This window comes from Kwoniella newhampshirensis, chromosome 7 (genome assembly GCF_039105145.1).
Source record: "Kwoniella newhampshirensis strain CBS 13917 chromosome 7, whole genome shotgun sequence".
Taxonomy (NCBI): Eukaryota; Fungi; Basidiomycota; class Tremellomycetes; order Tremellales; family Cryptococcaceae; genus Kwoniella; species Kwoniella newhampshirensis.
Window position 1 is genome coordinate 149,035 of NC_089961.1, and position 17,239 is coordinate 166,273.

Genomic DNA, 17,239 nt, shown 5'->3' on the forward strand with positions numbered 1-17,239 from the left:
GTATCTGTCATCCCACTTCACATTCCTTCGTCATCAAAAGACATCTGTAGCCCTGTCAACTTCACGATCCGTTCTTTGCCACTTTGCCTCCACTTTGATGCCCCGGACCAGCGAGTGATGTGACCACAATTCTATCTTGATATTCCGCCTGCTACTCCTTTACAAACGACCCGACTCATTGCATAACCCAGACATACACTTCAATCAAGGTGGAGGAACATCAGGCGAACAGCAAGAGTGAGGAATCCGTTAATGCGAGAGATAGTATCAACTTTCCAATGAGGCGACACAACCTACACCCTCTGCCGAGGGCCTTCGCCCCTCATCGAGAGGGATTGAGAAGATCTGATGAAGGGATGTGGGACAAATTGGATAGAGTCCAAGTGCTCGGCGATGGTGATGATGGTGGTCACTCAGGGTAAGTAGCTCCTCTTCCTTCCGAGTCTGGTGCGCATGGGCTTTGAGAGAGCACAAAGTGGTACTGATGCTTGATTACGAGGATAGTTGCATTAATGCCCTTTCGTGGTCTGATGATGGGAGCACGTTACTCTCAGGCTCGGATGATCGACGGTGAGTAGACTATTACTTCTTTATCACATGCTGGACGTCAAATGACCTCAGCTTGGTCTCCCAACCTGACTGCTCATCTGGACACTCGTGCGCAACGGACGGATCAGTCATCCTCCCTGACCTGCTACTTTGAAGGCCTTGCTCTCCTTCATTGTTGATCAGCCGTTCTCCCTAACTCATCTGAGCTGACACAATGATACCGTCCCGTCCACAGAATATGTATCTGGGAACCTGACCCATCACCCTCTGCCTCTTCTTCGTCATCATCGCCCCACCCGCTCAAATTGATGGAAACCATCTCTACCGGCCATCGAGCCAACATATTCTCTGCGAAATTTCTCCCAAACGCTTCGACACCTACGATCGTGTCTTGCGCCGGTGATAAGGAAGTGAGGGTGTTCGAGGTGGAAAGGCTGGGAAGGGAAGATGTGGGTTTGGGTGGGTTCGGGACAGGAGGTAGTAGACGAGGGAGAGCTGGGGGAGAATTGTGGGGACATGGGGGGGATGGGTACGTGTCCTTTCCCGTGGTTCTTGACATAACCTTTGCTCCAGGTTGTATCATCTAGCTTATCCTCTCGTGCTCTGGACTAGCCTATTATATCGTCCATCGTCTTCAATGCTGACCCTTCCATTATGACTCAATTGACTTCTTGTCAAACCCCACAGCGTCCGCATACTCCGATGTCATACAGACCGAACGAAACGAATAGCCACCGAGAACTCCCCCTTCCTCTTTCTCACAGTTTCCGAAGACGGTACGGTCCGTCAACATGACTTGCGTCGACCGCATGTATGTCGATCCGAGTGTCCGGAAGCGCTGTTCTACGCTCCGAGAGGGGTCGATCTGTACAGTCTGAGCGTGAGCACCGTCACGCCGCATATCTTCGCGGTGGCTGGGAGGACAGATAGTGTGAGTCGACCATTCTCATCGTACTCCTACCAAGAGCATCCACATGTGTAGACGGGATCTGTGCCTGAAAGCGATCCGAAAGACTCGATGACTTTTCGATGGGAGTGCTGATGTAAATCATAGGCGTATATCTGCGACAGACGAATGCTGCAACGCCAAACGCCCTCTTGGGGACTGCATACTCGGGCATCGGGCCAAGTACATTGCGTTAGAAAGCTAGGGCTACTTGAGGAAGAATGGGAGAAGATAGCGCCGAACCGAGGAGATACGTTTTTTGGCGAGGAACGACATATCACTTGTGTGAAGATGAGCCCGGAGCATGCCGAAGAGGTGGGCTACAAAGTCTTCTTGAACGTTGACCAAGTCATTGACAATGTTGGTGCGAATAAAACAGGTGGCAGTGGCTTTTGCGAAGCACTCAACATCTATATTTTCGATTCACGATTCGCCACCTTCCGATTCTGCTCGAGCACGATCTGCCTCACCGACCATAGTGCCGCCTAATCGAGAAGGGGAAAGAGCGAGGCACTCTCCTTCGCCAGCTCCAGAAATGGTCATTCCCTCGTCACCAAATGAGTTCGTCCCACCATTTGGTGTCACTCCGTTGAAGCCTGCGCGCAGATTGAAGGCAAGCGACACTCGTGCAGACCTTCCTGACAACACCACCGAAAGATATCCGAGGGATATCGCAGCTCTGCAACTTGGGAAAAGAAGGCTTTCCGACCGGTCCACCCTGCCTGTTGTTCTGGAGGAAGGTCCCAGTAGTCGGCCAAGAACGGATCAAGCTCCGCCGCCGGAATCGTCACCAGGCGGCCCCGGTGGACGAATGCAGCCTGGCCAAGCAGAAGAGATAGTGAGAGATATGGGTCTCATACCGGATGAACCAGAGGAATCGGGTTGGAACCCAGCTTTGGGAGTTGAAGACGATGAAGTGATAGATGTGGATGTAGCTGCTCCCGATTGCCCTTCGCGTATCGTTTCGGCGAGCGAGTTCTTGCGCGAAAATCATGTAGACTTGGAAGAGGATGACCGCCGCGAATTACGATATGAAGATGTTGAGGGTGAGTGATCTTCCTGGTGATTTTTGATGTCCCATCAGCTCTTTGTCCAAATCCGGAACATGCGCTGTATCTGACAGATTGCATTATTTCGTGAGCAGATGCCACGATGTCAGATCTCGAAGATATGGCCATGGACCTACTGGACGAACATGACGAAGATGATATGGATGCAATGGATTTGGATGACGAAGAACAGGAAGAAGTTGACGAAGACGATTACGATGGAGAAGAAGAGGACGCAGAGGATATCTTGGGGTTTAGCAGCGGGACTAACGCCAGTAGAGTTCCGGCGAAAGCATTTGATGGTGTTGAAACGATCTATCCGAGGAGAAGTTTCAAGGGAGCTAGAAATGTGGAGACTGTCAAAGATTGTGGGTGGTCTCTACAGCAATTTCACAGGCTGCCAGGGTCATTGCGTCCCAGGTCAGACGAAGGCTGAACCACTTTGATTTTGGCAGGTAATTTCCTGGGAAGGCGGTCTGATAAAGTCTGTTCTGGTTCCGATGACGGAAACTTTTTCGTTTGGGACAAAGAGACTGGCAGACTCGAAGGTATTTGGGAAGGTGATGGGTCAGTTGTGAATGGTCAGTATCTGAGCAAACTGTTTCGCCCTGACTCTCCATCAAGGACAGGGGAGGACAACATGTTCCTCTCTGGTCATGATTCCCTTAGCTTACTGTGATTTGCTTGCAGTCATGGAGCAACATCCGACGTTACCACTAGTCGCGGTGAGCGGTATAGACAGCACTGTCAAGGTGAGCATTATTGTCATCTCGTACAGGTGAGATAGTCCCGGTTGACATTAACCCTATCATTTCGCACAGATGTTCGCCTCTACTTCGAAGCCACCCACTCTATCATTCAACAAGACTCACCGTCAATCAACGATCATCGAGCGGAACACACGTTCTGCGAGATTTTCGTCTGGGGGAGCATTCGAGAGAGCCACGCTGTTGCAGTTCTTGGCGAGTAGGGGTATAGTGACGCGCGTCGATGGGGCGGATGATGACGATGGGGAAGGAGAGATTGGTGATGAAGGCGGTATCAGGGGCTGCGCCACGCAATGAAGTAAAGAAGTCGAAAATCATCCTCAGTGAGCCACATGATTGTTGTAACGAGGAACGAAAGGACCAATGTGAGAGGATGAGTCGTCACTGTACAAGCATAGAATAGCATCGCCATGTAACGTGTAGCCGTAATGATGATGATGTGTAAGAGTAATTTACAAACGGCAAGGTTGAAGGACGGCCCATCACAAATCTCCTTTACCTGAGTGAAACGCGTATCTGACGAGAGACCAACTCGCTCTGGCGCACATTGCTCATTGGCGTTTACCTGATCCTCACTGCCGATTTTCCTCTTCCACTCGCTCCTTCCCCGTCGTCCCTATCTTTCTTCGCCACTCTCGCTTCCCATATCTTCCAGAACTTCAAATTCTCATCCCCGGCTCCTGTACACACCGTCGTCCCATCCGGACTCAACGCCGAACATATGATCCTGGAATCATGAGCTGGTACTTCCCACACTTTCTCCAGCGAGGGATACGACCACAACGTCAGGGTGTTATCCGGATATCCGTGTGTTCCGAGAATCTCTTTGGAATGTGGGGAAAAGGTGAGTGAAGTGACTTGGGTAGAGGTGGGGAGTGAAGCGGTTCGTGTTCCGGTGGAAGTGGACCAGAAATGAATGTGCTTGTCGGCTGTACCTCCTCCAGATGCGAGGAGAGATGATTGCCACGGACACCATGCGAGGGCCTGTTCGCGGTGGATGAGCGACAGTCCCTATACCAAATCATGACCATCCCTGAACCTACCTTCACGGCAGCAGTGTGGTTCCGCTTGGTCCACTTAGCAACACCTCGAGGGACACCGTCGCCCGTCTGGAGCACAGATGCGCCCACTCGACCGCTTTGGATATCGACTTAGCCCCGCATCATGCTTGATGACAAATCCGACGACTCACTCCCAACAATTCACGACATTGTCGTTACCACCGCTCGCCAGAAACTGTCCATCTGCTCTCCAAGTAAGACCACAAACCTAGGCAATTGTTTTCGTGTCAGCGCGGCGCTTCGTCACAGTTGATCTTACTGTGAAGCTCACCTCCGCAGTGTGTCCCACCAACTCCATCACCTTGTGCTTGGCCACTCTCACATCGTGATGATAGATGCTACCGTCTCTGCATCCAGACGAAAGTACATGACCGTGCCAACTCATTGACGGAATACGAGCGGAATGCCCGGCCATGGTACGCATCTTCTTGCCCTCTTCCACGTCCCAGATCTCGACCTCTCCAGCGTCGGTCCCGACAGCGAGATATGCGCCATCGTTGGACCATGACACGGATGTGACTTGGTTTGCGTCTTCGTTGCTATATGAGCGATCATCAGCATACGTTCGGTCATCCTATATCGTACTGTAGTGGGTCGACTCACGGATCGTTACCCCCACCAAGAGCATTAACATTACCTGTCTCTGCATCCCAAACATACCCTGTATCACCCAAACCGATAGCGACACGATTCGCACAACTCCAGTCTATCAGATTCAGATAATAATCATCTTCGAACCCAGGGGCGTCCAACACCCTCTCAGGGACATAAGGCGGCGCTCTCTTCTTGGTCCCTTCTTTCCCGGCAGCGTTACTTCCCGTCCCTCTGTTTGCTGCGGCAGATGAGTGAAGGAGATAATTGCGCTGAGCGTCGAGGTGAGATGTAGCGTGAGACGCTTTCGGAGGAGCTGAACGGAAGGATAAGATCCTTCTATTACCGGTTTGAATACCTAGGCTGGCCGAAAGTGAAGATGTAGTCTGGTCACCAATGGTGGAATGAGATTGGTCCATCGACGTATCGGGAGTATGGCCATCAGAGGAGGCCAAAGCGAGTGTGGGTAGTGTGGTTGACGAATGGGAAGAATGATGGATCGAAGATGGTCTAGATGGCACGAATCGGTCCAATTCCCGTCGAGTGGAATCCTTGGAATCTTTGCGTTCCATCGTCGATTGAATGTAGTCGAGAGAGTTGCCACGATGGGAAATGTCCATCCGACCCATACCTTCTCTCAAGGATGAGATGGAAGAGGAAGGGTCGGATGGTGAGATACGGCCCTTCTGAGGAGATGAAGAAGTGAGTTTGGTGATGAACGGATTGGTGCTGTGAGAGGGAAACAAGCCAGAGGTCAGCAGACTGATATCACATCATATAATTACAGGCTTTGTGCCAAGTAGATTGGCGTGGAAGGACATGTAGGTCCTCAGCGATTCGTGACCGAAAGCAAGGTTGATTGACTCCACTCACACATCCCCAGGCAGGTTGGACGATCCTGTTTCGGCAAGCATGGTGGACAAGCTATGACACACAGAGGTAGCACCAAGGGGTCGAAGATCAGATCAATGGCTGTGAGGCACAAGGGCTACAGTCGTGAGCGGTTGCCTTTGAGTTTCGAATGAAAGTGTTGAAAGATGTTGTGACCGTGTAGAATGATGATGATGATGAATGATGATGGTTGAATGAGAGGAGAGTGGCTTGTCTGCAAAAGTAAAAACAACCGCGACTTTGGCTTTACGTAACTTTGATTTCCCGCTTCGCCCTCCACTTCTCGAGATGATTTCTAATGAGCGCAAGGTAACTTGGTAAAGGATGTCCAGTCCGTCACATTCCCCTCACTTCTCAGAACAACCAAGTAGATGGAAAGCGCATGAGGGGGCTGACTGGCATCGCTTTGGCTGGTCCTGGACCTCAGACATGGCTGTATCGTGTCTGGACAGCTCGGTCGTCATCACTACCTTGTCGGTCCCCACGCTCCTGCGGAACATTCTCGACTTCTGTCTCGAGCAGTTCATCAGGGTCAGAACGACAAGTCCAGCGTACACGGCTCCATCAGCGACGATCCGAACACTCAGCGCCTGGCGCTGTGCCCAACGGACTTCCTCACAGTATCCCAGACAGCTCTGATGCTGTTCGCCTTCGACCACCGCCTGACTACCCTATCGATGATCACCTCCACCTTCTTCACCTGGCGATGAAAAGCCACAAGCTTGATGCTGCTCTAGCATCTTGGTCCTCTCTGATAGATCTAGGCGCCACGAGCCGTCTTGCCCCTTCCGACTTCGCCGGAATCTCCACGTTCTTCCTCGATCTCTTCTCTCGACGTGGTTGTCCAAACCTAGGCAAGATGGCCGCGAGCCATCCTGAAAAGTTCGGAATTCTGCGAGGTATGGTCATCGAGTCGGGTGCTCGAGACCACTGGCAAGGTCTGCACACCTTTATGCTGAAATTGGTCGAAGCTGGAAGACCTGCCGATGTCGTTACCATATTCACGAAGTGTAAAGAACGCATGAGGGAATTACAAGGCATAGATGCCAAAAACCTGGTCTCATGGGATAGGGAAGCTCGACTCGCGGCGAGATTGAAAGGAGAGGGATTGAAGTCGCTCATGATGGTGAATGTCGCTGCTTTGACTCTGCTCGAAGCGCTTGACGAACATACTTTGTTCGGAATGCTGGATACTCAGGCAGATCTCCGTCCCAACGCACGATTCGATTTCAACGCCATACATCGGATTTTCCGACGGTTCAAAGACGGAGAAGCCCTCTTTGAACGATTTCAACAGAATGTCGATAAGCTTATACTCGCTTTACAATGCTTCCACCCAAATGCGCTAGTCGGACGAATCCTGATGCTGGGACACTCAAAAAACGCCGCTGGATTAAGCAAGCTCTACAATGATGTGTTGAGCGCTTCGATCGGACCCCGGGCATTCATCAGACCGAGAGATCTGGTTGAGCTGGATGTCCAAGGCTCAGCATATACAAACATCCCTCTGCCACCGATTATCTGGTGTGAGTAATCCTCTTGCCTTATGCAACTTGCCAGATTGGTAGAACTGATATCTTGCGAAGGGCAATTCATCAAGGCCTTCGAATGGCGTGGAGATGTCAATCGCATAGCCACCATGATCGACCGAGATATGCCTGAACGGAATCTCCAGCCGACAGCCCATTTCCTGTCTCTGGCAATGCTTCACATGGCAATCATCGCTGCCAGACCCTCTGTCCCGTCTGATGTGAAGAACCAAGCTCGTGCTTGGGCAGACGAATATTGGCGTCGTCTATCTTCAGCTGGATGGCATACTCGGGATGAGGCTTTCAGTCGACGGATTCGGGTCCTGGGTATACTGGGCTGGGATGAGCCAAGATTGAGAGGTGAAATCGAAAGATTATACACAGCTGTCAAGGACGGACATCTGGCCGAAGTCGGGCCGCGAAGCAGGGCTGCTTTCGTCGAGTTCTTTTTGATCCAGAACAAGCTCAACGAAGCCTTCCGCGTGATCACCACCTTACCTCCGAGTCACGTAGGTGATCAACGCAACCTTGACCCGGCCATCGCAACATTTATACGGAGATTGGCTCTTGGTCGATGGTCGCCATCAGAAAAACTCAGCGCGTGTGGGCGGGCATTGAGATTGGTCGCAAAGAACGAACAGCGTCTCGGATCTCCCATCCTCGGACCTCTTCTCTCCATCCAATTGGAAGGTGGTCTACCACTCAAGCGAACGGTCGATACGATTCTTGAACACACGTTGACGCCACAGCAATCTGAACATGGTATTCTACCGTGGACATCGGTCCTGTCGGGTCTGCTCACCAAGTGGACTCAGAAACGCATGTCAAGTATGGTCGAGCTCGAAGCCGGGCTATACATACTTCGCAGAGCGAGTGCAATGCAGTTGTACGGTCACACGAGAACCAGAACCGTAGCGATGTGGATCACCTTCTTAAGGTCAGCTGCTCGTTCAGATCTGATTGGTGTGGAACAACGACAAGAATTCATCGACAGCGCTCTGGATCTTTTTCCAGGCGGGAAAGAAGCGATCTCCACTTCCATGCTCTTCGAAGTCATCCATTTACTGCTCGCGCGACCGGACGGATCAGGTTTCGCAGAAGCCTGGGAACAGTGGGAAAGGCTGATCTCGCACAGAGATGTGGGAGCAGTCTTATGGAGCAAAATGCTGAAGCTTCTCTTGGATAGGGGAAGGGACGATTTCGCCTTGGATCTGGTCAAGGTTGCTTGGGAAGAGAAGAAAGTTGGTCTGGAAGAAGGGTTCTGGTTGAGGGCTGAAGCGGCAGGATTGACGGAGAAGCTGGGGAAAAAAGGGCAGATCGATCAGGACAGAACAGCGATGATCGGGAGGGGCAGGAGGGCAAGAGGGAAGATCGAGGACGACGATGAAGTGGGGGATATAGCAGATCAGGATCTGGTAGAGACAATTTCGGAGTTCGAGGATGAGGTGATGGACCGTGATCAGTGAGATCATCTTGGCATCGTCTCCAAGCTATATAGCAGATGAACTCGACCGACAATGCAATATATATCATCCATGTGGGGACTCTACAGGGAATATCTCTTGTCATACTCGCCAATTGTCATTGACCCGCGCAGCACACTGACGACCATTGTATCCGTCAGCCCGTTACTTTACCCGCGCCGCTTCTGCCATTCCCCCCCATTCTGTTGTTTCCTCTTCGATTTTCTGCACGGCCTCGAGTTTTCGTTGGCAGCACTGTCTAAAGAGTCCTGGATCCTCTTCACTGTTCTGCCGGTCGTCCACCTCCCATCCGCTTTGTCCCACCCCGACTCGAAATCACCTCCTCGCCACCTGCTTCTCTGCCTCTTGAGTAGTCCATCGTAGTGTATCGCCATACACTAGAGGACTGAGATGACAAAACCGACAGCACCTCTGTTTATGAAGATAACTTACAGTAAATTACATGAGTCGTTCCAGTAACAGTCTTCCTTCTTCGGCATGAGAAGATCAACTGAGGATGTGCTCACTCACAGCCGATACATCCCAGTAAGGTTACAATGGGCTGTCTTTGAGTTATTCTTGGCTTATTGTCCAACACGTGAGCTACACAGATAACTTTTCTGCAATGAGGACGATACAAAGGGAGACAGGTCCGGACAGAGGGACGAGTGCCATAACTTGTCGTTTGGTACGTTGGGAAGAGGAGAAATGGGACAGGATAGGATAGAGGAATAGCATGCTACGAGGAAGAGGATCGCGCCGGCCAAAACAGACCAAATACAATGAGTTACAGTACAGTACTCGTACAGTGTCCATGTGCACAGCATCCTCACAGATAAGACCGTCATCGTCACCCTCTCGTCGAATCGAAAACCAAGAGAACGAAGAACGACTCGAGAGGAATCCCAAAACGCGCCACGAGAATTGTCCTTGAGCCTGGGTCAACGAGTAAGACACCACGCGCGTCCTATCATTCCATCTTGATTATTTCCTTTCCGTACTCACCACAGAAAATACCCATCGTCACTATCATCGTCCGTCAACACAACATTATCCGTCAACACGACATCTCACCGTGGTCAAACATCCACGTTATACAGGCAATGGATCCAAAAAAGGATCACTGAGTCAAAAATTACAGCACCCGGATCCCCAAGTGGTCCCCCACCTTGGAACTGACCGGGCGAGGGCGATACACAGCTTAAGCTCTTCCAAAGCGGACGGGATGGAATGTTCTTTTCTATGTTCTATGGCCGTAGATGCGAGGAGTCGTATTCGAGCGCTGTCATATACCGAAATAGGTCCTTCCTATAGACATTACATGTTTTCTTAGCAATTGGAATTGGACATGATCTGTCTTGTCTTGGATAAGGCATTGTTGACTTGGATTATTCTGCCTCGATATATCATTGCACAAAAACACCAAATTGGCAGTTGGACCGGCACCGTTAATAACTCATTCACGGAAGTCAGAACGATGCATTCGGTCCACCTGTATAATCTACTTTCTACAGTCAAATAAACATAACATAACTTAAAGAGGGAATCGGAAACCCTTGGCATAACCCGACTCCTCGCCTGCATTCTCAGCCGCGATGATCCTGGCATTCTTCCTCTTCTGAATGAAGAGATGGACGGTCCAGCCCGCGATACCGACAGCGTAGGCTGCGAGGGAGATGGCGAATGTAGGCAAGTACTTGGGCGCCCAAGGTGCTCTGTAGATGTAAGATCCGGCGATGTTACCGAGCTGTCCGAAAGCGTTGACAAAGGCGATGGCGGTAGCTCGCTTCATGGCGGGTTTAGGGAAAGACTAAAACAACAAGGACAGATTATGATCAGTTTCCAGATGCCGACTGGAGCAAAAGACAGCAACTCACAGTGGTGATCCAGGTGAGACAGACGACGAAACCGGCATAAGAACCAGCCATCAAGAACATGGCAACGTATCTGGCGGCAGTCTTGGTGGTTGCCATGGAGATGATGAATCCGATAGCACCGAAACAGAGAGGTCCAACAATGTGCCAGTATCGCTCTCCAGTCGCATCGGAGTGACGAGCGTTGGCGAAAGAGACGATAGTGGCGAAGACGAATGGTGGTGCGCAGAGAAGAAGAGTAACGGTGTTACTGTATCCCAGGGTCTTGGAGATTTGAGGGAAGAAGGCGTTGAAAGACAAGCCGAGAACGATAGACGCCATGGAAAAGCTAAAAGAATGACGCGATTAGGCCGACTCCCAGCGTATGACAATCGTTCAAACTCACGCAATCAACCAGACCTGAGGATCAGCAAGGGCCATCTTGACTCCTTCGAGCATAGAGTGAGCATCTTCACCACCATCAGCGGTGTCCTTGACACCGTTGGAGTCTTCTTGGATCCGAAGGACGGCGAGATCTCGCTCAGCCTGGGTCAAACCCCTAGTGTTGTGAGGGAAATCTGTCGTGGCTGTCAGCGCAAGAATCCAGATATTCTGGAAGCCAGGGTAACTTACCAGGAAGAACGAAGACGGAGATAAGCGCGAAGGCGATGGTAAGGGCACCTTCGATGTAGAAGCTGGAACAACAGAATTGTCAGTTGATCACTCGTGGAAACAAGGCTGTATTGAACACTCACAGCCATCGCCAAGCTCGCACACCGAGCTTGCCCTCCATGTTACCGAGGATACCGGCAGCCATGAGTGGGCCGAAAGCTCCCGAAATCAGGGATCCACAGTAGAGCATGGTCTAAGCAGTCAGTCAACGTCAGCGGCGAAGCAAATGGATGTCGAAAGTCGCCACTCACGTATCGGACACCCAACTCGTCCTTCTTGTACCACTTGGATAGGAGGAAAAGAGCACCGGGGAAGAAGGCTAAGGGCTGACGTCAGCGGGAGAGGGCCATTGGCAAAACAAGAAATACCCACCAGCCTCGACGAAACCCAAGAAGAATCGAGTGAGGAGGGCACCGATGAAGTTGTGAGTGACACCGGTCAAGATGGAGATGAGACCCCAGATGGTCATGCAGATGGCTGAAGACAAGATCAATGATCAGCTGGGGCGCTCGAAGAGAGAGAGACAACGAGCAACTTACGAAGGTAGATGGAAGGTCGTCCCGTGAGCTGGACGATGGCGTTGGAAGGGACCTGCATCAAGATGTACCCGACGTAGAGGATGGAGAGACACGTCGAATACTGAGTATCGTCCAGTTTGAGATCCTTGACGAACCCTCTCGACTTGGCCGCCGAGGCGTTGTTCCTGTCGATGTAGTTGAGGATATAGATGATGATGAGGATACCCATTCGCGCATCGATCTTCCTCTTGAGCTTTTTCTCCAGCGCGAGACGCTCTTCGCTGAAATCGGTTTGGCCGTGAGCAAAGACATCTTCCTCGTGGGCAATGTCTTCCTCGGCTTTCATGATCTCGCTCGTCTCCCCGTGAGAGACTCGCTTCTCTAATCTATCAGCCATTTTGATCACAAGATACCAGAAAAGTGTGAGAGTGATGGGTGGCGGATATGAATGAGGAAGTCAGTTGAGAAGAAGAGAGGAGGGGGAAGAATTCCTCCAGAGACGAGCTTTCTTGTACATGTTTATATAGATGCGAGAAAAAAAGCAGCGTCTCTAAGGGTCAATGAATGAATGATCCACCCGACCTGGTCGGCTAACATCCTGTCCCCCCCCCCCCACTCCTCACACAAGGGGAACCCCTAAGCGGTTCCCCAAGATCCCCCAGCGGAGCACTCGACCTCCACATCAGAGGGCACGAAAAAGCGGGTTGTCTCCTCCCTTTTCTCGCTGTCCCCTCGCCACAGCATCCTCGGCCGTGGGGTACGGATTCAGGATGTCTCTTTCAGCGCCCTGTCCGGTCCGACCTGACAGCGATGGGGTAAGTTACATGATTTGGAATAGTTGAGAGAATCTCGATCGGGATGAGGTGAGTTTGCCGACCGAATAACGGCATCGAGTCTCGAGTTGATCCAAAAGCAGAACTCGCCAAGAAATGCGGAGATGAGTCAGGCACTGGATCGGGCAAAGGACACTGCCGCGCAGGGTTCAGTTTCAGTTGCAGCAGTCTTGCCGCCGGGGACGCTGCCTTTGGTCACTTTGTCCACCCCTGAACACTGTTCCCTGTCAGCATGTCAGTGAGGAGGAACACACTGGTGTCACCCGGGGAAACGAACGGCTAGTCAAGGTAACTCATGGGAAACATCGGCTCATCCGCAAGCGAATTTGTGTACCGCGATTACGGGAAGAGAACCCTAGTGAGCACCGGTGCAGGTCTAGCCCCGATGCTAGGCCGGACAGCGCTTTCCGAATATACCAAACTGATCAGCGGTCAGTGATCGTGGTGACATGCTTTTTGGATGATGATGATGATGTTGTAGTGAGGCAAAGGATGAGGTCAAGGGTGAGGGCGTTCATTCACAGGGTTTGTGAGGGTGACGCATCTCAGGTGTGCGACTCATTCGCCTAGAGTAAGCTGGAAGTACAACTATGACATATGAGACCGCGACTTCGTCACTAGCAGATCGATTCGAACGATCTGGATGCTACCACACCATGCGTGACGCCATTTACCACTTTTGATCTTCCGCTTCGATACTTCTCAACAAACTCAGGTACTCTCCTGCCAGCTCTCCACCACTTTTGGTTTGCGCCAACATTCCCAGAACCTGCTTCGCGATCTTTCTCTTGTCCATCCCCATGAGCTTCGTATCCCAGCTAATAGGTCTTGTTTGTCTGTTCCCAGAAAACACATGATCAGCTTATGCTTATTAACACTGATCGACCAAACGAAATTCACTGATAGATCGGTCCGACTAAATCTTTGACCAGCTCTTCTGCTCTCTCTAAGAAATCCTCGTTGCCCAGATACTGAATGTATTGGACCAACCAATATTGATATTCCTCCTCCGACTCGATTAGGAGACAGGCTTTCAGCTTCGTTTCGTAATGTCCCATCGCGATTGTCTCGTTCCACCATTCCTGGGTGAGTCTCTTTTTGCCCTTTGATCCACTGGCGACCACGGTTTCGATCTCTGCCAAGGGACCACGCGAGCCGTTGACGAGTGTGCTGGATTCTGCCCACCATCCAGAAGAGATGTTGGCCCATTCGCAGACAGCTGGGTCATATGCGTATGCGGACGGTTCAGAAGTGATGATGATGGGGATACCGTTCGGCCGTATAGTGCATTCGTTGATTTGAAGACCTTGCAAAGGCACGGTAGATGATGATGCGGGATCGAGCAGATGGCTGAGCGAAGTGGGCGTGAACACAACCTTGCCCTTACGAATATCGCTGAAAAGCAGTCAGCCTGAATTAAAGCGCATGGTACAAATGGCGCAGCTTACAGTACTCGGACTTGACAATCGGACGTGATGAGAAGCAACATATCTTTGTTGCCCTGTAAGTCATGACAAGGGGACGCCAGCCTCACATTCGAAAGGCTGCAATACAATCAGCGTGATTTCGTCGTGAACATCACTTAGTCAAGACTCACTGTCTTCCAGCGGGAGAATACACTCTTACAGAACTATCTTCACATGCTACAGCCGAAAAGGACGACGAGACGGCGATAGCGAGCACCGGCGAGGGAAGGTAGTCTATCCACAGGTTTTCGCCATCTTTTGAAAAGGTGATGATGGTCTGTCCAGTGTCGTTGATGGCATTGTGAGCTTCGAGATATGCTGCCTTCGAGCTGCTATCCGTCTGGGTAGCGCGTACCACTGACTGAACCTGGGGGACCGAAAGTGACCTCGACGATGAGGAAGAGGAACTAGGAGTGAGGATTCGAGGAGCACGAATGACTTGGACAGCTGCGTCCTGACGTGCCTGAGTCGTCGGCATTATTCTGCCACGAACTGGCCGATCGCCGTCCTCATTTACAAAGAGATGAGCCTTCCTCTTCGCCGCTATCCTGGGTGAGCTACCGAGGTCGCCGTTGGCTTGCCGGGAGGCATTTCCAAAAGCGCTGGATGCTTCCTGGAACATCTGAGCTGTTGCTTCCTGCGCTGATGATCCGAAGTTCTGTATTGGTCCTCCGAAAGGATCAGCGGCCGGTGGTTGTAAGGATCGTCCGTTCGTGCTTGCACCGCCGTTGGCTAGGTCGATTCGTCTGTTCTTGGTCTTCCCCTTTCGAGGTTGAAGAACGTTGACAACTGTTGAGCTACTCGTGGACGGACCGAAGCCGTTTGCCATCTGGCCAACTGGGTTGACCGAAGCGGCTCGCGATATTTGGCGTTGCTGCGGCGGCTTGTAACCATATTCCCTTAATACCACGTCAGTGGCCTCGGGCTCAGCCAGTTCGGGGAACTCTTCGGGGTCGAAACTGATGGCGCAGATAGAGCCGTCGGCGGAGGACCCATACAAGTGAAACCCGTCGTTGGACCTGAAAGACGCCATCAATTGCTGAAATAGGGTATCAAGAATGTAAGACTTACCAGCACAAGTCCAGCAAATCTCGACCGAAGATTTCCTTGAAGACGACAGGAGGTTTGTGGAGGGAGTTTCGCCAGATAGAAATGCTGAAATCATTCGCGCCGAGTGCAAGCATACACGATGCTGTTGCACGACCTGGCTCGTCACCCTTTCGGAAGAACAGGCGGGGATTGAACGCCTTTATGGCTCGTCAGTGCTGTGCGCGCAAAGGTTTCGAAAAGATGGACAGCTTACCGCGACCTGAATGGTATTTTCGTGCCCGACGAAGGAGATATCGGAGGACCAGCTGTCCCTATCAATCACAGCGGCGACAAAGACTGGTCCGTTCATGGCGTTTGATGCTGCTATGAATGCTCCATCAGGCGACCAGCTAATACACTGTCATCAGTTACGGCTCAAATTCCTGGCACAGCAATACTCACCTCAATCGTCGAAAGAAGGTGCTTTGAGGGGAGGTCTCAAATGGTTTAGATACGCTTTGGACACACGTCCAATCTTCCGTGTTCCATACCTTCACAGTCTTGTCGTCAGACTGGTATGGAAGAATGAATACCAGATCAGTCAATGAGTTCACTATCAAAGGTCCACCTACCTGAGTAGCGAGGAAATTTCCCACAGGATCCCAGCAGACACCTTTCACAAAACCTTGGTGAAGATCCAGCTTCCGCAACCTCTCTGTAGTGTGTTGTGGTGAGCTTCAATCTGCATGTCCAGACCTCCGCAAGTGTCGAGCGTACCGAAAGAGTACCCATCCCAAATCCACACTTTGCTATCGAGTCCAACAGATGCCAGCATCGAATCGTCTCTTGACCACGCCAGATCGACCACATCCGCCACGTGCCCCACCAGTCTTGTCAGAGCTTTCCAATTTTCCACATTGACTTCATCCGAGCCCCATATTCGACCTCCTCCATCTCTACGAAAGACCGCCGATTAGCTCTTTCTCCCATGATATGGACCAGCCAGCTAAGGCTAAGGAATCGATACTCACGGATCTATCCCCCATATCATGATGACCTGATCGTCTGACCCCGTCGCCAGGAACCTGCCGTGATGAGCCCAACGTACGGAGAGGACGGGTCCTGCATTCAGATCGCACGTCATTAGTTTGGAGATAAGTGGGAAACCATGGTCGACATACCCGTATGAGCAGCCATTGTACAGAGCAGTTTGGGATTTTGCTCATCTTTATCTGCTTCCGGATCGAGGATCGGTAATGTAGACCAAATCTTCACTTTGTGATCTGCCAGAATGCGAAGCCTTAGCTGGTGTCGTGATCGGAGGAATGGGGTGGGTCAGGCGAGGAAGACTCACCCAGACCTCCCGTAGCTAATCTTGTGCCGTCCGGGTGGACTGATATGCTGTAGATTGGACATTTGTTCTTCTTGTCACCGCCTGTAACAAGCAAGATGTCAGCTTCTTCTTGCAACGGTGATCACGGCAGAGCTCACTAGTATGTTCCACCCAGCTGGGCTTGCATACTCTCATATTTATATTTCCTCGCTATCCTCCTGGTCCGTAGTAGTTATGAGCAGCGTTGTGAAGGGATGCTGGGTTTGCTAAATGGCCTTGTCTGATCGACGAACAGATGTTGCCAGAGCTCAGCTGGGTAGGCAAATCGATCGCTCGGTGATATCGATCTCAACGTATGCGAGAAGTGTGGGGAGGAAAGGGAGTATGCTCAGAGTGATTGTCAAAGTCAAGAGAGAGAGAGAGATGAACATTGCACTGCACCTTGCGGACGCGCTGGTTACCGATATACCAATGCTGTTTTCATGACGTGGAATATTGGGTTCGAGATCTTATCAGCATGTAGGACGGACGGGATCAAATCTCTCACGCGTGTCCCAGCAAAAGAAGTCAAAACAATCAACAGCAACAAACACAACCAACGATAACAAACATTAGTATCATCTGCATCCACTTTCCCTTCTTACATCCCTCAACGATCATCACGACCATACACCCGACCCGACTCGAAC

At 51.3% G+C, this 17,239-nt stretch overlaps 5 protein-coding genes across 5 annotated transcripts; 2 read left to right on the forward strand and 3 right to left on the reverse strand.

The window, feature by feature from the left end:
* Positions 1-278: 278 nt before the first annotated feature.
* On the forward strand, positions 279-3,608 carry IAR55_003775 (uncharacterized protein; the record flags this gene model as incomplete). The annotated part of the gene is made up of 10 exons (XM_066946881.1): positions 279-418; positions 505-570; positions 785-1,078; positions 1,237-1,480; positions 1,604-1,810; positions 1,875-2,541; positions 2,640-2,912; positions 3,000-3,125; positions 3,235-3,296; positions 3,366-3,608. The coding sequence occupies 10 exons, from the start codon at positions 279-281 to the stop codon at positions 3,606-3,608; spliced, it is 2,322 nt and encodes a 773-aa protein (XP_066802260.1).
* Positions 3,609-3,872: 264 nt separating this feature from the next.
* On the reverse strand, positions 3,873-5,877 carry IAR55_003776 (uncharacterized protein; the record flags this gene model as incomplete). The annotated part of the gene is made up of 6 exons (XM_066946882.1): positions 3,873-4,295; positions 4,355-4,448; positions 4,504-4,580; positions 4,644-4,911; positions 4,976-5,692; positions 5,837-5,877. 6 exons carry the CDS (start codon positions 5,875-5,877, stop codon positions 3,873-3,875), a joined length of 1,620 nt encoding a protein of 539 aa, XP_066802261.1.
* Positions 5,878-6,236: 359 nt separating this feature from the next.
* IAR55_003777 (uncharacterized protein) lies at positions 6,237-8,849 on the forward strand (the record flags this gene model as incomplete). Its single annotated transcript, XM_066946883.1, has 2 exons — positions 6,237-7,380; positions 7,441-8,849. The coding sequence occupies 2 exons, from the start codon at positions 6,237-6,239 to the stop codon at positions 8,847-8,849; spliced, it is 2,553 nt and encodes an 850-aa protein (XP_066802262.1).
* A 1,531-nt stretch (positions 8,850-10,380) lies between these two features.
* IAR55_003778 (uncharacterized protein) lies at positions 10,381-12,286 on the reverse strand (the record flags this gene model as incomplete). Its single annotated transcript, XM_066946884.1, has 8 exons — positions 10,381-10,656; positions 10,724-11,048; positions 11,106-11,286; positions 11,333-11,394; positions 11,455-11,564; positions 11,623-11,690; positions 11,744-11,848; positions 11,911-12,286. 8 exons carry the CDS (start codon positions 12,284-12,286, stop codon positions 10,381-10,383), a joined length of 1,503 nt encoding a protein of 500 aa, XP_066802263.1.
* Positions 12,287-13,392: 1,106 nt separating this feature from the next.
* Positions 13,393-16,745, reverse strand: IAR55_003779 (uncharacterized protein; the record flags this gene model as incomplete). The annotated part of the gene is made up of 13 exons (XM_066946885.1): positions 13,393-13,558; positions 13,623-14,117; positions 14,171-14,266; positions 14,320-15,207; positions 15,260-15,435; positions 15,492-15,627; positions 15,680-15,789; positions 15,850-15,932; positions 15,995-16,173; positions 16,249-16,339; positions 16,399-16,500; positions 16,572-16,652; positions 16,709-16,745. 13 exons carry the CDS (start codon positions 16,743-16,745, stop codon positions 13,393-13,395), a joined length of 2,640 nt encoding a protein of 879 aa, XP_066802264.1.
* Between the last annotated feature and the right edge of the window lie 494 nt (positions 16,746-17,239).